The sequence below is a fragment of the Meleagris gallopavo genome, chromosome 19, assembly GCF_905368555.1.
Source record: "Meleagris gallopavo chromosome 19, MGAL_WU_HG_1.1, whole genome shotgun sequence".
NCBI classification, from domain to species: Eukaryota; Metazoa; Chordata; class Aves; order Galliformes; family Phasianidae; genus Meleagris; species Meleagris gallopavo.
In genome coordinates, this window is record NC_139422.1 from 3,084,345 (window position 1) to 3,100,781 (window position 16,437).

A 16,437-nucleotide genomic window follows, 5' to 3' on the forward strand; every position below is an offset into this window, starting at 1 on the left:
GATCTACTCCTTCTACGACCTCATTTAAGGGTTGGTAGTGGAGGCAAGGGCACCTCTTGCTGTGTATCACTGTCTACTTGAGGCCTGCCAAAGGTAAGTAGTTATTTTCTTTCATTTCTGAGGCTGCTGCACTTGGGCTCATTCTCGTTTGCTGGGGCCAAAGACTTTCCTATACTGCCATTATCGTGGTACTTTCCATTCCATTATAGCAATGCAACAGGGAAAAAGAACAAGCAGAGAGCTCTGAGCAGGGCTGGCAGGAGGTGCTGGGATAGCTGCAAATGAAGCTTGATTTATTGAGCAAGAAGGTGCATGTTTTTGTTGTAGAAAAGAGTATTTTTTAAGAAATGAAAAATGTAGAAAACTGTTTTTCTTTCCTTTTCTCTAAAGCCTCTCATTTGCTCTTGTTTTGGAAGTGCTTATCAATAACACTAAACAAAGCATTAATCAAAACTTTCTTTTGTTTGTTTCCCAAAGTAGAAAGAAAGGAAATAGGTAGCATGCCTTTTCTTTTTTAGACAAGTATTTTTAAACTTAAAAACAGCAAAATGCTTTGGGATGGAGAGAATGAATTTGACTGACTGGTTTCAAAACTGAGGAATGGAACCATGAAAATGGTTGATGTCTCCATTTCAGAGCCAACACAGCTGCTACCGCTGTCTCACTGAAGACCCAGAGTTGGGTCCCAATCAGGGCTACCCCTTACTCTGCAGGCAGAAATCACCCTTTTCCATAGGATGTTTGTTGGCAGGTCCCCAAGGTCATGCAGGGGAACAGACATCATGGCACCGAGCTGCACAGGACCATACAGCCTCCACTACAAGAGGCTTGCAGTTTACCATCCATCCCAGACCCATATCCCCATGCCCAGGGCTCATTTACTGGAGCTTGTGGTCTGGAAGAGAAGACTGGAGAGGGTTGCAGGTGTGCAATGGATACAGGAAAAGCAAAATTAATAGGAAATGGGTTCTCTCTTGGGAGATGAGATGCCTGAAGACTAACCTTCTGCCTTGCTGTCATCTACCAGTGGGCAGGCTGTCCTCAGGGTGACCGTGCTCAGCTCAGAGTGTCTCCCTCGTGTGTCCACCGCATACAGAGTGAACCTGGAAGGCAGGAAGGGAAAGAAACATTTCTTTACCTCTTGGTTGGACACCACCAGATCGTTACGGGAGCTGACTTAATGAGAAGTGAAAAATGTGGCCCTGGCTCCCATCAGTCACTTCTGGCATCTCAAGGGGATGCAAGATGTCTCTGGCTAAGAACAGGAAAGCAAACAGCAAGAGGAGCCATGGGGGTAGGTCACAGCATCCCCATGCACCAAGGGTGGGCTGCATGCAGCTCCATGAGCTGGAGAAGGATGCGCACATCTCTGCATGAGGTGCCATGCACCCATGCAATGCAGTAATACTGCAGTGCTTGCACCTCCCTGCAGTAATTCTGCCCTAAGTGGCATCTGTGCTGACAAGTGACAGCTCGCACACATCCTGCAAAAGGCCCTTGAGGTTGTTTTCTAGATCATTTCCTCACCAGGGTGTGGCTGGTAAAAGGGTGGGAATGATAATTTCACACTTGAAGCTAATGGAGAGCATCCGACAGTAAAATACAGCTTTTGTGCTGGATGGAGCACTGCATAAACAGGCTGTGGCTGCATGGGATGTCCTGCAATGCGAGCTCAGAGCTGTGCTCACAATATCAAAGATCCAAAATGAAAATGCTTCTTTGCAAGGGGGGCAATAATCTTTGCCTACTCTTCCAGAAGGGCTTGGGCTGGGTAAATACCAACCTATCCAGGTATGGAAACTAAAGCTGCCTTTGACACAGGGTGGGAGCTGGGCATGGAGGTCCCTGAAACAACACAGCCTGAAGCTGTGAACTGAAAGGGGATTGAGACCCTGAGGCACGTTTACTTAAGGAGTGGTCCTAACTCTCAGCATCCTCATCAGGGACACCAGTGATGCCTGCCTCCTCCTCACTCCCAATCCCTGTGCTGCTCCCACATCCCACCAGCAGCTGATAAGAGCTGACATCTGCATGGTAGCAATTCCCAGCACAGGACATGCTCTCTCCAAGTAATTAGCATTAGCTCTGTAACAATATTTGCTGACTGAAAGGATGCCAGCAGACTGCCAAGGAACCCACTTGCGCACAGGGACAAAGCTGGGGCAGGCAGGAGATGCAAATGCTGCGCTTGCCCAAGGAGATGCTATTTAATTCTTTGGCATGACATCATTTTCCTTAATTTAGATGGAATGTTGCTCAGAGTGGGAGCATCTCAGGAAGGATGTCCGTGCTGTGCAACTTCACAAGTACCACACACAGGCTGTTCTCCTGCTATAATTAAGGGACAGCAGCAGAGCAATAGGGGAATTTGAATCCAGGTCAAGAGTGTGACTGCAAGGCTCTGCAGAGCTGCCATCTCCACTTCTACTGAACAAGGAGTCTCCTGTAGGCAGATAAGCAGCACAGATTGCTCTCTCTGTGTCCATAAAATAGCAGTAATTAGGGCACGCAATGTCAAGAAGGGCACCCCAGAGGTCCTGCAGCCCAGCCAGCCACCCATCAGCATGCATTGCTCTTCATAGAATAGAATCATTAAGGTTGGAAAAGACCTAAGATAACCAAGTCCAACTTCATCCCACCGTGGTAGTCAGTGCCACATTTCCAAGGTTGTGGAACACCTCCAGGACAGTGACTGCAGCACTCCCTGGGCAACCTGTGCTAATGCATTACCACTTTATGAGAGAAAAACGTTCACTAATACCCAACCTGAACCTCCCCTGGAACAACGTGAGGCCATCGCCTCTCATTCTATTGCTGTTACTGATGCAAAGGTTGAGCCCACCTCACCACAACCTTTCAGGAGTTGCAGAGAATGATACAGTCTCTCCCGAGCCTCCTCTTCTCCAGACTGACCCATCTGAGCTTCCTCAGCTGCTCCCCATTGCACTTCTGCTCCAGCCCCCTCACGGCCTTGTTGTCTGTCTCTGGACACACTCCATAGCCTCAATGCCTTTCTTGTAGTTAGAGGCAAGCCCTTGCAAGCGTAGCAAGCTCTCAGGGGGGCTCAACAGATGGGTTTCTGATGTGAGCTGACCTCTGTCCCCATGCTGGGCCACTGGCTTAGCTGTGCTGGTTGTGTTTTCCTTTGTAAATGGGTGAGCACAGCTAATGTGCAACCTCTGCTCTGCCCGCGGCAGCTTCATCAAGAAGGCTCCATTATCTGCGAGGTAATCAGTGCCAGAGCACTTCCCTTGAAAACAGCAGACTTTGATGAAAACAATGGTAATAGTCAGCAATTAGTGCCCACATCACCTATTCCAGCACCCCTGGGTCAGGAGGGATGTGGCTGCCTGGCAGGGGTCACATTGCATCCCCCATCTGTTGGGGGGAAGGACCCCTTTGGGCTGTGCTTCTGCCCTCTGCCAACACCAACAGAGCAAAGAGTGACAGCATCCATAATGGTCCAGGCTGGGTTAAAAAACTGATCCACACGCAGGGCCTTCGTTTCATCAGATGAGATTGAAGAAAAAAATAATAATGAAAAAGACGTGCTTAAATGGGAAATCATCGGAAGCAAAGTGATTTTGACCCGGTCAAAAGAGAATGCTTTAATTCACATGAAACCAGTCCTCTCAGAGCTCCCAGAAGAATGGCTTTGTGCTCCATTCCCTTTGGTGGTGGTGCAGGTCAGGCTGCACGGGGCTCTGAGCACCTGACTGTTCGGTGCAGGGAGTTGGACTAGATGGTCTTTAAGGTCTCTTCCAACTCAAATGATTTTCTGATTCACTCTCAAGGAGAGCTGTTCTGGAATGGGCACCAACATCTTCAGCTCTGGTGGCAGCTGGCAGCCCCAGCAGCACGCAGCCCTCTGCCCCCTCTCCATTTCCACCCAGCATCTGATCTCAAAGTGCTTTGCCATTAACATCCAAAAGATCGCTCCTGAAGCACTGACAGCTCTGCTTAGTGATGGCAAACAGCTACCTATGGGGTGAAGCATCTCAACCAGGAAAGCCGCAGCAATGTGGGCAGATTGTACAAGTGGGAGATGATCGCTGCCCACCTCCTTCTCAACCATTTGACCACCCAGCCTCTCTGTGGCAGAAAGCTCCCAGAGCAGTTAACAGCCCTGCATAGTGCGCTGTAATTTTTTCCCTTTATTTGTGAAAATGGATAATTAAGGGAAGAGAGAGCACAGATCTGTGGCTCCTGCTCGCTGTGTCCAAGAGATACCCATGGCAGCTGTGGGTGAGGTGGGGACAGGACCATCCATACACAGCATTTTGGATGAGGGCCACGGCAGGCAGCATCTTCTCTGACAACGATGGAGCTGCACCCAACAATGCCAATGGGGCCCTTTGGGAGCCTCTAAGGGAAAATGAGACCAACAAGTGGTTCTGAGTTCCAGGCTGGAATGCCATGAGGCAGCTCTGCCCTGGCACTACCTCCCCCATACCTAGGAGGTTGGTTTGTGCAGCAGTAACATTCCCTGTAATGCTCCTTTGTGTGCTCCCCGTGCTCTCATGTCTTCCCTCCTTTCCACCAGTGCCCCCAGCACGATCATACATGCATGCTGCCTTTGGAACAATACCAAGATATATTCTGCCCAAAGAGGTTCCAAGGAGCATTTCATCACTGGATGCACATACGCTTTTGGCAGAGAGCAGCCCTCCATGCCTGGAAATGCAGCCACCTCAGCAGAGAAATAGCACATCAAGTCCTATAAAATAACACTGCTTAAATGTTTCCTACTACACTGACCAGAAGGAACTTCTAGAGAGAGATAGAAAGCAATTAACATGTGGCCTCGTGAAATGTCAGCAACACCTTCCTTGTAGATACTCCACCCAAAGTTGGCTAAAGCAGGGATTTTATCACTGGGCTCAAGATAGTTCTTGGGGGAAGAAGAGAAGGCAGGGAAGGGGGGGCTTAAAGCTTCAGTTCCTGGAATCCAATGATTGTGGAAGATTGTCAACTGAATTAAAAAAAAAAAAAAAAAAAAAAAAAAAAAAGAACAATATGTTTCTTGCCTTTCTCAATGCAGAGAAAAAAAAAAAAAAAAACACAAAATACAAAATTCTAAAGGCCCAAAACCACAAGGCTGAGAATCAAACTCCAGAACATGTTATTTATTTATAGACAACAACGCTGGCTCATTATTTTTTAACTCCATGTCATGATGCTGACAATGTTTGAGTGCTTTACTCATGATCCTTATTTGTGGGAAGGGAGATAAGGACTTCTGTGCTGACCTTCCTGGGCTTGGCAGTTGATTTCTTCCCATCCTAAGGAGATAACAAACATTTCTGCTGTCCTGTGCAGCTCCACGAGATGCTGAACCACTATGATCTGCCTGGGCTGCAGGGAAAAAGGTCTGAGTCCAATAGCTTCAGTATCTGCCAAACACCCATGCAAAGTGTTCGAGTGCCTACAAGCTGCCGGCTGCACACACGCACAGTGGCTGTGCAAAAACCCAGCTGTGCCACATAAATGGGGAACAGGGCAGGGTGCTGCTCCAGGGCCCAGCACCATGCTGAGATATGGGCTCAGCCTCTCCAAAGCAGTGCAGCCATGACATGCTCTTGCCAATGCTTCACATTTCCTGTTCCAGCTGAAAGAATGTATTTTAGTTCATCATCAACTCAGTGATAAGAGAGAACTTAGAAAGGTAAATGAGAGCAACACCCCTCCGAAGCAAACCATCATAGCATCATTAAGGTTGGAAAAGACCTAAGATCCCCACATCCAACCCCAACCCATCCCACGACATTCACTGACCACATCACTCAGTGCCACATCTCCACAGTTATGGAACACCTCCAGGGATGGTGACCCCACCACTCCCTGGGAAGACCTGTTGCAGTGCATTTCCACTCTTCTGAGGGGGGGAAAAAAAAAAAAAAAAAGTTAGCTAACATCCAATCTGAACCTCCCCCAGCACAAATTAAGGCCTTCACCTCTCATCCTAAAGCAAGCAGACATTGAGAAGTAAGAGCTTGTGTGGAAGGAGTGAATTTCCCTGTCCCTTGCTGGCCCCATTTCACACTGAGAGCTCACACTGTGCCTGTTTGTGCACGTTGGTGAGGTGGGCTCAAACCCCATTGAGCTGACCCCATAGCTTGGGGTCAGAGCAAAGCTTCACAAGACACTGGGTGATCCTTGCTGTATCCTTCCACCAATGCCTCCCAAAGCACAGCTGTCAGATGGAGGGAAGTAAATGTCCCTGCACCGCATGCCTCAGATGTCAGGTGCTTTTTGGAAGCACATAGAACAGCAACCATCAGATGCTGCCAGCAGGTGCCTGGCTCATGCTTTGAGGCTTTACATCATGGATGGAGGCAGAGCAGAGCAAGTCCCATGGAAAGAAGTGCTGCTGTGCTGGACAAAACTGCTGGTGGGGATGAAATGTGGATGAGAAAACAGCTCCCTGGCACTGGAGCAGGACAGCACGCCCAAAGCAGCAGTCCTGACATGAAATAACATTCATGCAGTCAGTGTCACAACCCTGGGGCTTTTGCTCCCATGCTCACACCAAGGGGACATGGTCTTATATTAATTACCATGAAGCTCCACAGGAGACCCTTGGGGGTTGGCACCCAAACACTGTGGATGAGATGATGACAGAAAAAACAGAATCATTGGGAAACTATCATCATAGTAGGAGAGAAGGGAGAGGGGATGTTGGAGATCTGGATTTCTTGGCAGTTGTGTCCTTGCTTTTGTCCTGCTGGCTGTGGAGATGAGAATTAGCAGATGTACTCACAGAAGCAATGCAGCAAAAACTGGCCAGGATCTCCACCACTCCACTGGCAGTTCCAAGGCCTGGGTGAGATGTCCCCTCCACATGGCAAGGTCCCAAACAGCCCCAGCTCACCCAGGAGGGGAATCCCAGTGTCCTTTGGTAGACACTGGTGCTTCTGTCTCTAGCGAAGCACAAGCAGCTTGCATTCATCTGCCAAATGTCAGGTTCCTGTTCTGCTGGGACTCACCCTGAGATGCCATGTAAAGCCCCGGGCACCTCACAGCCTCCTGCCCAGGCTCTACCATGTTACATGCTTGGAGGTAAGCCATCACTCTGAGGTTTTGCTGTTTCTACACACAGACCTGCAGCTGGGCACCTTTCAGCTCATCTGAAAGCATTAGCACAAGAGTTCTGTATGCCAGGTGGGCCTCCAGAAGGGCATTGCTTTGGGCTCCTGTGCCTTGGGCAGTGTTAGGAGCACAGCCCTCCTCCTCCCATCAGGACTGCAGCTCAGGACTAGGCTGCTCAGAAGATGATGTGGAATAAATCAGATTCTTCTTCCCATTGTGCCAGGGAGAAAGGAAAAGAAGAGGCCCTGGACCCCTGACGAGCTCCACAATGGAAATGTTCACAGCTCACCATCCCAGCCACTTAACCTACAAATGCTCTGCAAAGCTTGGCCATGGCCAGCCCTGGGGAGATGGGGGGGAGAGGGAGGTGGTGACCCTTGGCAAATTGGGAAACGTTTCCCCTCCCAACCTCACAGTCCTTCTAAACAAGAACCAGACACTCCACAGCTCGCTACCCCAGGAGTTCCCCTTGGTGGGGCTTGTTCTCATTCTCCTGGGGGCTTGGCTTCCATCTGGACCGCTGGTTGAAATCCAGCCCAGACTGGTAGCGACTTCAAAAGCCAGTGTCATCTGAGGAGTGGTGGGTGGTCTATGTCAAACGAGTTGATGGCTCTCTGTTCTTATATAAGGCACCACAATAGGGTCTCCTGGTTGAGAGCCCGAGAAGAAAGGCGACGGGTCGCACCGACCACCGCTGGTCGGCACGGGGAGGCCGCGTGCTCCCCGCCAGCACAGCCCATCTCCACTGGGTTTGTCCCCCAGCATCGCCTGCCCTAGGCATCAAACAAAGCCAAGCCTGCCAACAATAAAGGCACACAATGGGGCTGGGAGGTGGGGGATGCCTCCGCTCACAAAACCCAAGGCAGATCCAAGCGAGGGGAGGCTGTACCCTGCGCTGCTCTGTCCCCACCGTGCACCCAGCAGAAGGATGCTGGCCAGATCCTGGTCCCCGCCGGCTGGAGGGGACACAGTTCTCACAGCTCCAGTGGGGCCGGGGTGGTGGTGGGTGAGCAAAACAAATAATAAAAACAAAATCCCAGTAAGTACGTTAGAATTCGTTTGAAGTGCAAGGGAGCTTTCAGGGAGGGTTATGTACATCTCCCAGCCCGGCGTGATTTACACATTCCTTGCGAGCAAAGGAATCTTACCCGATTTGAAGTAAAACAGATGTTTCAGGTTTTTCTACACTACCCCCCCACCCCCTTTTAATCATTTCTTTATTGAAATGGTGGCTATGTGGACAAGCAGCCCTGTCAGCGAACTCTGCTACCCCCAGATGGCCTCTGAGGGGCTGGACCCTGCTTCCACAGCACAGAGCCACCTCACTCCTGTGACAGAGCATGCAGTAAGCTGCGTCAGTGAAGTGTCCAGAAGCGATGCTCCAGAGGCATCATCCCTCCTGCAGGCCTCCTCTCCTGCTTTTTGCTGCAGGAGCAAGGATTGCAGCTCCCAGAAGCTGTTCTGAGCTGACACCCTGCTCCTCCATCCTGCCCATGAGCTCAGGTGAGGACTCCAGCACTGCTTCCATCAGCCCCAGCCCAGGGGACTTGCTGTGCATGATGCCCCTATGCCCTAAAACCACAACTCACCCTGACTGTGATTTATTCCAAGAGTTATTTTGGAAGCAAAGCCTGGATTATGCCCAGCATGATCAATGGGAGGGAAGCACAGGAGCTGTGATCCTCTCACTTCTTAAGTGAAACAGCCCAGCATAGGGGATGGAGCTTCTCTCTTGGTTTCAGCACTGTGTCATCTCAGCCAAGTCACTTTTCCCCTATTTTTGTCCCTTTTTTCCACCCAGTAAAATCATCTGGGAAACCAACTTTGTTTTCCCAGGAGGATGCCCAGCACTGAGTGCAATGGGGGCTTCTGAGCATCGGTTAACACTGCGAACTACCAGCACAGCCATGCCCTTAAATTTACACTCATAATAACTCATGGCTGGTAGCAAACCCATCCAGCTCCCCATCTTTTCCTTCTCTCTCTTTTTCTCCCCCCCCCCCTTCCATTTTCCCCTCAAATCCTGTTGTTATTTCTCACTACTTCGTTGGTGGCAGGGTGGGAAGGTTTTTTGTGACACATTCACGTACCATTGGGACTCACTCCCATTCCCGTCTGGTACACGCGATTGCACAAGAGAGAGAAACAAACGGGGATGAGGAAATGCATGTTTATGAGAGGCAGTGCTGTCATCGTGAGTAAGGGACCCCCCACAACAGAGTCGGCTGGGAGCTGCTTGAGAGTTTCCATTCTCTCCTAACACTCCATTCATGCCTCATTTCATACCTCCCCGGGGGCTGCACGACTGGCTGTGGTCCCACTGCATGGCACAGGGCTCTCCCCCCACTTCTGGGGGATTCGCTGCAAGTGGGGAGAAAGAAGCTGTCGTCTCATAAAGATAATGAATTGAGAAAGAGCAGCACCCTTCGCTGTTGCATGAGCTCCTTGTTCCCCTCCTGCAATGGAACAAGCTCTTCCTGCAGCATCCTCTATGCCCACTCCTCACAGTGCAGAATCATCTAGGCTAGAAAAGACCTCCAAGATCACCAAGTCTAACTCATCCCACCATGCCCACTGATGTTACTGCTCAGTGCCGTATCGCCATCATTCCAGTACCTTCAGAGATGGTGACTCCACCACCTCCCTGGGCAGCTCATGCTAATACCTCCCTGCCCACTCCCCTGCTCCTAGCCCTCCCCGTGCATGGCTCTTCATTGGTGCAAGGCTTTGCATTTGCACAGACCTTCCCTACTAAGCATTCTGTTGTCACAGCAACACACAGCTCCTGACCCAACAAGGAATCCTCCACATAATGCTGTAACATGATGGAAAGCACAGCAATGACAGAAGAGCAGCAAAGTCCCAGGCAGCAACAAGTGAGGATTTGTTCAAACTCAACAGCCATATGCACAGAAACAAAGGAAAGAAGCTGCTTACCTTCAGAAGGCCTCAGGCACGCAGGGATCTCCAGCAAAAAAAAAAAAAAACAAAACCAACCAACCAAACAAAAACAAAAAAAAAAGACTGCACCCCCTCACTACCAACCCTGAAAAGAGGTCTGGGAAGGGGTGGATCCTGGCTCCACCCCTTTTAGTCACTCAGCTGCATTGCATACACCTGTGCTGCCCTGGGTTGGCCCTGCCTTCCCACCAGGTGCTCAATCACTGCTTCAAGCTGTGACTTAGCATTTCTTCTACAAACACAAACCATATTACTACCTGATCAGAGACAGTCACCGGTACGTAACCTTGACTGCAGCAATCTAGAGGAGCGAGAGATCCTGTATCAGTGCTATTAATGATTCAGGGACACACATCATTGGTGGATGACACCCCCAGGAATGTCCCCGCATGCCACCAAAATGGCCACCACACAAGGCTGGGACATGTTCCCCTCCCAGCACGTGCTGCAGAGCTCCCAGCAATGTGATTGGATCCCTCTCCCCAAACAGGTGGGTATTAATGAAAACAAAAGCAACTCCCTGTGCGTGCACACTACAACCCACTTGGGTACCCTCCCTTCTGTTTCTATACCCCCTGTGTCTCTACACACCTCAATTTCATTATCTCTGATCTCGAGCTGCCTATTATACGCTTTTTGCCAACATAAATATTTAAACCCTGCACATTGCACAGAAAGGCCCTTGTGGAGTTAATGCTTCATCTCTTGTTTCCTCTTGGAAAACAATCCCATGTACAGCAGGTACAAAGTATGGGTAGAGCTGAAAGCCAGAAGGGGGTCTGCAAGGGCTGGGGGCTGCAGGGTGATTTTACGTGGTGTGGGGTTGTGCTAAGCTATGCGTTCCTGCTACTGGTATGGAAAAGCTCCCAGAAAAGAGGTGCCCCAGTTCTGAGCTGATGGGATGGACAGACACACCACCAGTCCTTGTCACACATTTCCACGCACGTGGGTCCAGGACCGATGGACACCAGGACCCATGAGGACAGAATACTGTGAGTTTTACACGAACCCTAGGGGCTCCCACCAGCCTCCCACATGTTGCCTTGATGGCCATGAAGCAGGTTGAGCCAGTGGACAAGAGACAAGAGTTCTGCTTCTGTCTCAATTTACTTTATGGGCACAAAAGCAGGGAGAGCAGCACTGATGCGACTCTTGGGCAGCAACACAGCCGTACTCTGGTCCAGCTAAGATCACAATTAGGGAAGAAGTTGCAGCTACGGAGACAGCAACTGGCACTGGAGAGCAGTCTGCCTGTGTTGGGACACACCTCAGCCCTTGGCTGTGCACGATGGATGCCCTGGCAGGAAGAGAAATACTGCGCGGGACAGAAGCACAACTTGTGGCAGCCTTAACAGCTTGGAACACTTTCCCTCGTGCCTTTGGGTGACTTCAGTGCTGAGGGGCACTGAAGAAGTGTTCTGGTTCAGGGTGCTCGTTCCTGCCTATCACTGCCTGGGGAGTGTGTGCAAGGCGCATCCCAGCATCCTGGCTCCGCAGCAAGCACAAAGCTGACACAGAAGGGCTGGAAGTCTGTGATGTTGCAATGACGCAAACCAGACAGAAAAAAATAGTATGAAAGCATCCCAGCCCGGCAGCAGGCATTTCTGCTCGGGGTTGTGCAACAAGATTAAAAGCTGAGGCTGTTTCCATAAATACAGGGCAGCAGGAGATGCTCAGAAGGAAGAAGATGATGCCAGGGGTTGGTGTGTACAGATGTCGCTCTACGCACAGCCCTGGGACTTCCCCAGGAGAATTCAAGAGCAGAAAATATGGAAGGAAAGCAATAGGTCCTGATTCAAAGGTTAAACATCCCAGAAGGTCTGCAGCCCAATGGGTCAACGCTAAGCTGCCCAACCAATGGTCTCAGCCATTTAGGCAACCACCCGCCAGCGAAGCCAGCCTTCTTGATCTGGGCACAACTCCTTTGGCAGCAGATCTCCACAGCTCCATCAGCTCATCCAGGGACGAGAGCACCCCTGTCCTCCTATGCCTTCCAGCCGTCACTCCCTGAACAAAGAGCAGTCCTCACCCTCTATGTCTTTTCTTAGAAACATTTAAATTATGACATAAGCTTTGGCTCCAAGGGCTTTCAGTGAAAGCCTGGGTATTTTCTTTCCTCTTTTCATAACAGAAACCATATTGCTGTATAATCAAATTTATCTCAGTCCTGATGAGCAGAGGGAAGTGTGTATGTGTGTGAGATGACCAGCAGTGATGAGGATATGTGTGGCTGGGGACAGTGCTCCTCAAGGCAATATACCTGTCCTTGGCAGTACAAGGTGGCAATGGACTGGAGCGGTAGGCAGCCAGGATCTGCCAAGCTCAGATCACGGGATAGAAAGCCAAGAAGTAGCATCCCTCATGAATCTCATCCTCATCTTCTGCTGCCACAATGGGCTTCCTGCCTTGGGCTAAAAGGGCAGCATCTGATCAATAAGAGAGGAGCAGTTTGCATACAGTGACAGGGAGACCACAATGAATGATGTCACTGAGCCCCAAGGGAGATGTCCTAGTCAAAGTATTTCATCTCCTCAAGCCCTCTGTCAACAGCTATTGAGGCAGCCTTCTGGACACTTAGCAAAGGATACAGCTCATTTTTAACACTTCTCTTCTACAGGTGGAAAAGCTCAGGAAACAGCAGCTATTTCCAGGGTACTCACTGAATTTGAGTGTCTCCACTTTATGCCAACCAACTCCACAAATTCAGCATAAGTCAACAGGAGCTTTGAGGATGATGCTCCCAAATCAGAGGTGCCCAAATTTTGCAAACCTAGTTTCAGCAGTAGGGTTTTGGCTGCTTGAGCACTAATATAGCCTGAGATAGGCAGTGAGGGCTCTGAACCTGTGCAGCAGAGAGATTCCTGTTGTCTTAGCACATACAAGTGAAAGAGCTCCCAAAATGTGGGATCTGCTTTTAAGCAAGAGTTAAGCTGCAGCTGAGGGGTTGCAGGCTATGCCTTATGACATTCCTGCTCCATCATTTGAGCCCAAGGCTAACCAGTCTTGGAAAATACTACATCCTATCACTGCAGAAGGATCTGTGTCAGGCCCGACCAGCCTGGAAATGCCCAGGTGCACTCAGAACCTTCAGTATACCCTGCTAAGGAGCTGAAGAAAGGAAAAGCTAAAGGAGAAAAATACAAACTGGTGTGAAACAATCACCAAACCCAAGGAACAACTCAAAGGCCACTTTCAAAGACCTACTGGGAATGATCCAGTAGGTAATGGCACCCCAAAAGCCTCTACGGTGTGGAAAGAACGATGCACAGGTGGGATACTGAGCCTTATCTTTTCACTTGGATCAGTGTCGTCTTTTATGCTTGACATCTCCAGCCTCTGGGAGCTGATTTAGTCCGGGTACAGCTCTGTCTTCAGATCAGCCCTGTGGGTGCAGTTGTACCCGAACAGCAAGGTCTCAGAGCAGCTTGTCATATCCTTCCTGTTGTGCATTTATGGGTAAAGCTGAGCTGCTTTTTGTTTCTCCTAAGGCTGGAATTAAGCTATAAAAAACTTTGAATTATCTGCAAAGATCAGGCTGAGCTGCTACTGGGCCACTGAGCCCTGGCAGCAGAGGGGAAACTGCAGCTGGCAAAGTGGCACTGTTGCTGTGCAGAAAGGTCATCCTGCTATCAGATTGGCTCTGCTAGGGAAAAAGAAACACACTGAGAGCAAGAACAAAGGAGAGTGTGAGACACCAAATAAGTCTGCAGCGTTTTCACGGGCATGCCTCAACTTCCTTGATGTCAACTCTCAGATCTACAGCCCAGACCACCCAAGGACGTTAAGAAGATGAGGCCCCACTTTTGTGTATGATATACTGCACAGCCTCTGGATAGAGAAACAACTCTCTGAAGAGCTCTCCTGAAGAGAGGGGCTTAGGTGAAGTGTGAGTGAAGGCATCGTGTGGCTCTCCATTCAGCTCCAGCCCAAGGCATACTGCTGCTTCTTGCCTCAGCTTCCCCTGCTAAGAAATGATCAATAAGAACAAAACCACTTGTCCATGTCCTGACTCACTTCTCCTGTACAATATAAGAGAAACATGCACTGCAAGCAGTAAAATCCTTCTGTCCTGGAAGGGAAGTAGGTCCAAACCCCAACACTGCTGTAAGAATCAAATCAACACTGTCCTCAGCTTTCCAGTCTTAAGAAAAAAAGGTGCTCTGCAACATGGAGAACTGAAGACCAAAACAAAGGGCTCCAACACAGCAGCACAATGCAACTTTTGCTAGCTTAGAGGCAAATCAAAGCCAGCAGTATCTGTGCTGCTATTTATATTGCATCTCTTGTACTTGCTCTGCCATTAGTCAATGGGATAAGTCTTGGACCGATCTGTGTTAGTGGCATTAGGTTTCTATACACAGAGAGATAAAAATACTCTCCAAGTCCGTAACTGTAAGGGGTGAGTAAATTCATGATGGGGAAGAGGTGGAACTGCAGAGGTCCATTTGCTTACCAGCAGACCAACAGGCCAAACCGCTCCTCTCCACCCCACTGCCATTTCCAGGAAGAATCCCCCATTCGCACGCTCCCCCAGATGCAATCCCCTACCAACCATCAGGCTGTGGCTCCTCCTCCTCCTCCTTGTTCCTACCACCCGCCCAGAGGACAGATGCAAGTGGGCCTGGACCCAGCCAAGGCTGGAGCTCGGGTGCCAGGAGATTTCAGAACAAAACCACCAAGAATGTTATTTCAATCCGGATGTCCTGAGGAAAGGGTGGGGAGGAGCTGGCCGCAGGAGGCAACAAAGGCTGTTCTGTTTCTCTTTGTGGCACGAGGTGGGAGCAAAAGCAGAGAATTTGGGAAGGATAATTTGGCTTTTCCAACAAAAAGTGAGGAGATGCTCATACCCTTGGCAGGTCACAGGGAGAAGGCTCCACAGAGGTCAGCAGAAAGGCAGCTCCTGATGCCAGATCTGTCCCAGGCAGCTGGACACTGTTAGGAGACGGATGTGAAGGAGGATTGAGGCACAAACCCAACTTTTAGAATGGCAATGGCAAGTGTTGGAACAGACATATTGCAGTAGTTCTTGGAGGCCCTGCTCTGAGTCAACCAGGCTGGGGTGGACACAGACATACAGTCATAGAACCGTCTGAGTTGGAAGGGACCATTAAAGGCCATTTAGTTCAGCTCCTCTGAAATGAACATCTACAGCTCAATCTGGTTGCTCAGAGCCCTGTCCATAGCAAGAGCAGCTTCTAACCTGAGCTCACAGCCCAAGTGAACAGAAAAACAGATGGAGGTGAGTGAGACAAAGGGATCTGCTCACATCACCCCATGAAGCAAATGGCAAAGTTGGGAAAAGCCTCTTGCACCTTGCCTGACATGATGGAAGCAGGAATGTCTTTCACACGGCTTCCATACATGTATGCTTCCACACGGGGTGGTAATAAAAAACGTCAACGTCGGGAACTTCAGCAAGACTCCAGCATGCATGGGATGTCACTGACATTAACAGAAACTGTCTCCTCACTGTGCTGAGCCTCTGTCCTCCCTCTACAGACCATGTGCCGGGGGCCAATCTTCCTCCACTACAGGGATCTGCACAAAGTCCACATGGGCTCAGACTGCTCAGTGATGGATTTACTTCAGCAAAAGCAACCGCACATCCATGCCAACGTGTGGGCAGCCTGGTTCTGAAGTAACCCTTGTCTGCTGAGAAAGAAAGAGCCAGAAGTCAGAGGCTAGGGGAGGATTTAGCAAGCACTTGTTCAACTCCTGACTTGCCTTGCTTGAGTTTCTGCAAGCCAGAAATGCCTAAGAAACTACAGCCATACATTGCTTAACTTCAGGAAGCTGGAAAGCATGTGGAATAGAAGAGGTGGATTCAGTGAAGCAGCACAGCTCCTGTGCACATGAGGGACTCAGCCAAGGGCTGTAACAGATGTGTTTTAACCCATGCCACTGAGCTATTTGGGATCTGTCTCCGATTTCTCCAGCGCTCATTCATGTGTCTTCCTGACGGAAGACCAACAATAACAATTAGTATCATATAAGGAGCGGCAGACTGTTGCCAGCATTAGCAGACACTTGAGCACCAAGGGTTTCCATTCCACTTTTTATCCCAGCTATGCATACGGCAGAGGTCAGTCAACATTAATCAGTCTTGTTCTGAGCCAGCTCCTTCAGTGCGTTCAGCTTTGCTGAATTGCAATCGCTGTCTCTCAGTGCTACAAAGGTTCCCAACATTCAACCACTTTGTCTCCTTCCTTACACCCACCCAAAATAAGTGTTTTCACTGCGTGATGACAGGCTAAGCCCAGCCATGCTGGAGGTGGACTCCAGGCCAACAGGCATCCGTGCTGGCTGAGCAGGGCATGTGGGTCTTGGCCAGGAGCTTTGCGTTGCTGCTCTGAGCTCTAAATCCACTTCCATCCCATTGGAGGGTCT

General features: G+C 49.8%; 1 protein-coding gene across 3 annotated transcripts in view; it reads right to left on the minus strand.

The window, feature by feature from the left end:
- ASTN2 (astrotactin 2) overlaps nt 1–16,437 on the minus strand; it is a 261,724-nt gene that overhangs the window by 7,164 nt on the left and 238,123 nt on the right. For all 3 annotated transcript variants that reach the window (XM_085239624.1, XM_085239626.1, XM_085239625.1), the window contains exon 21: nt 1,003–1,103. In XM_085239624.1, the coding sequence (XP_085095750.1) occupies nt 1,003–1,103 (101 nt within the window). The remainder of the gene's footprint in view (nt 1–1,002; nt 1,104–16,437) is intronic.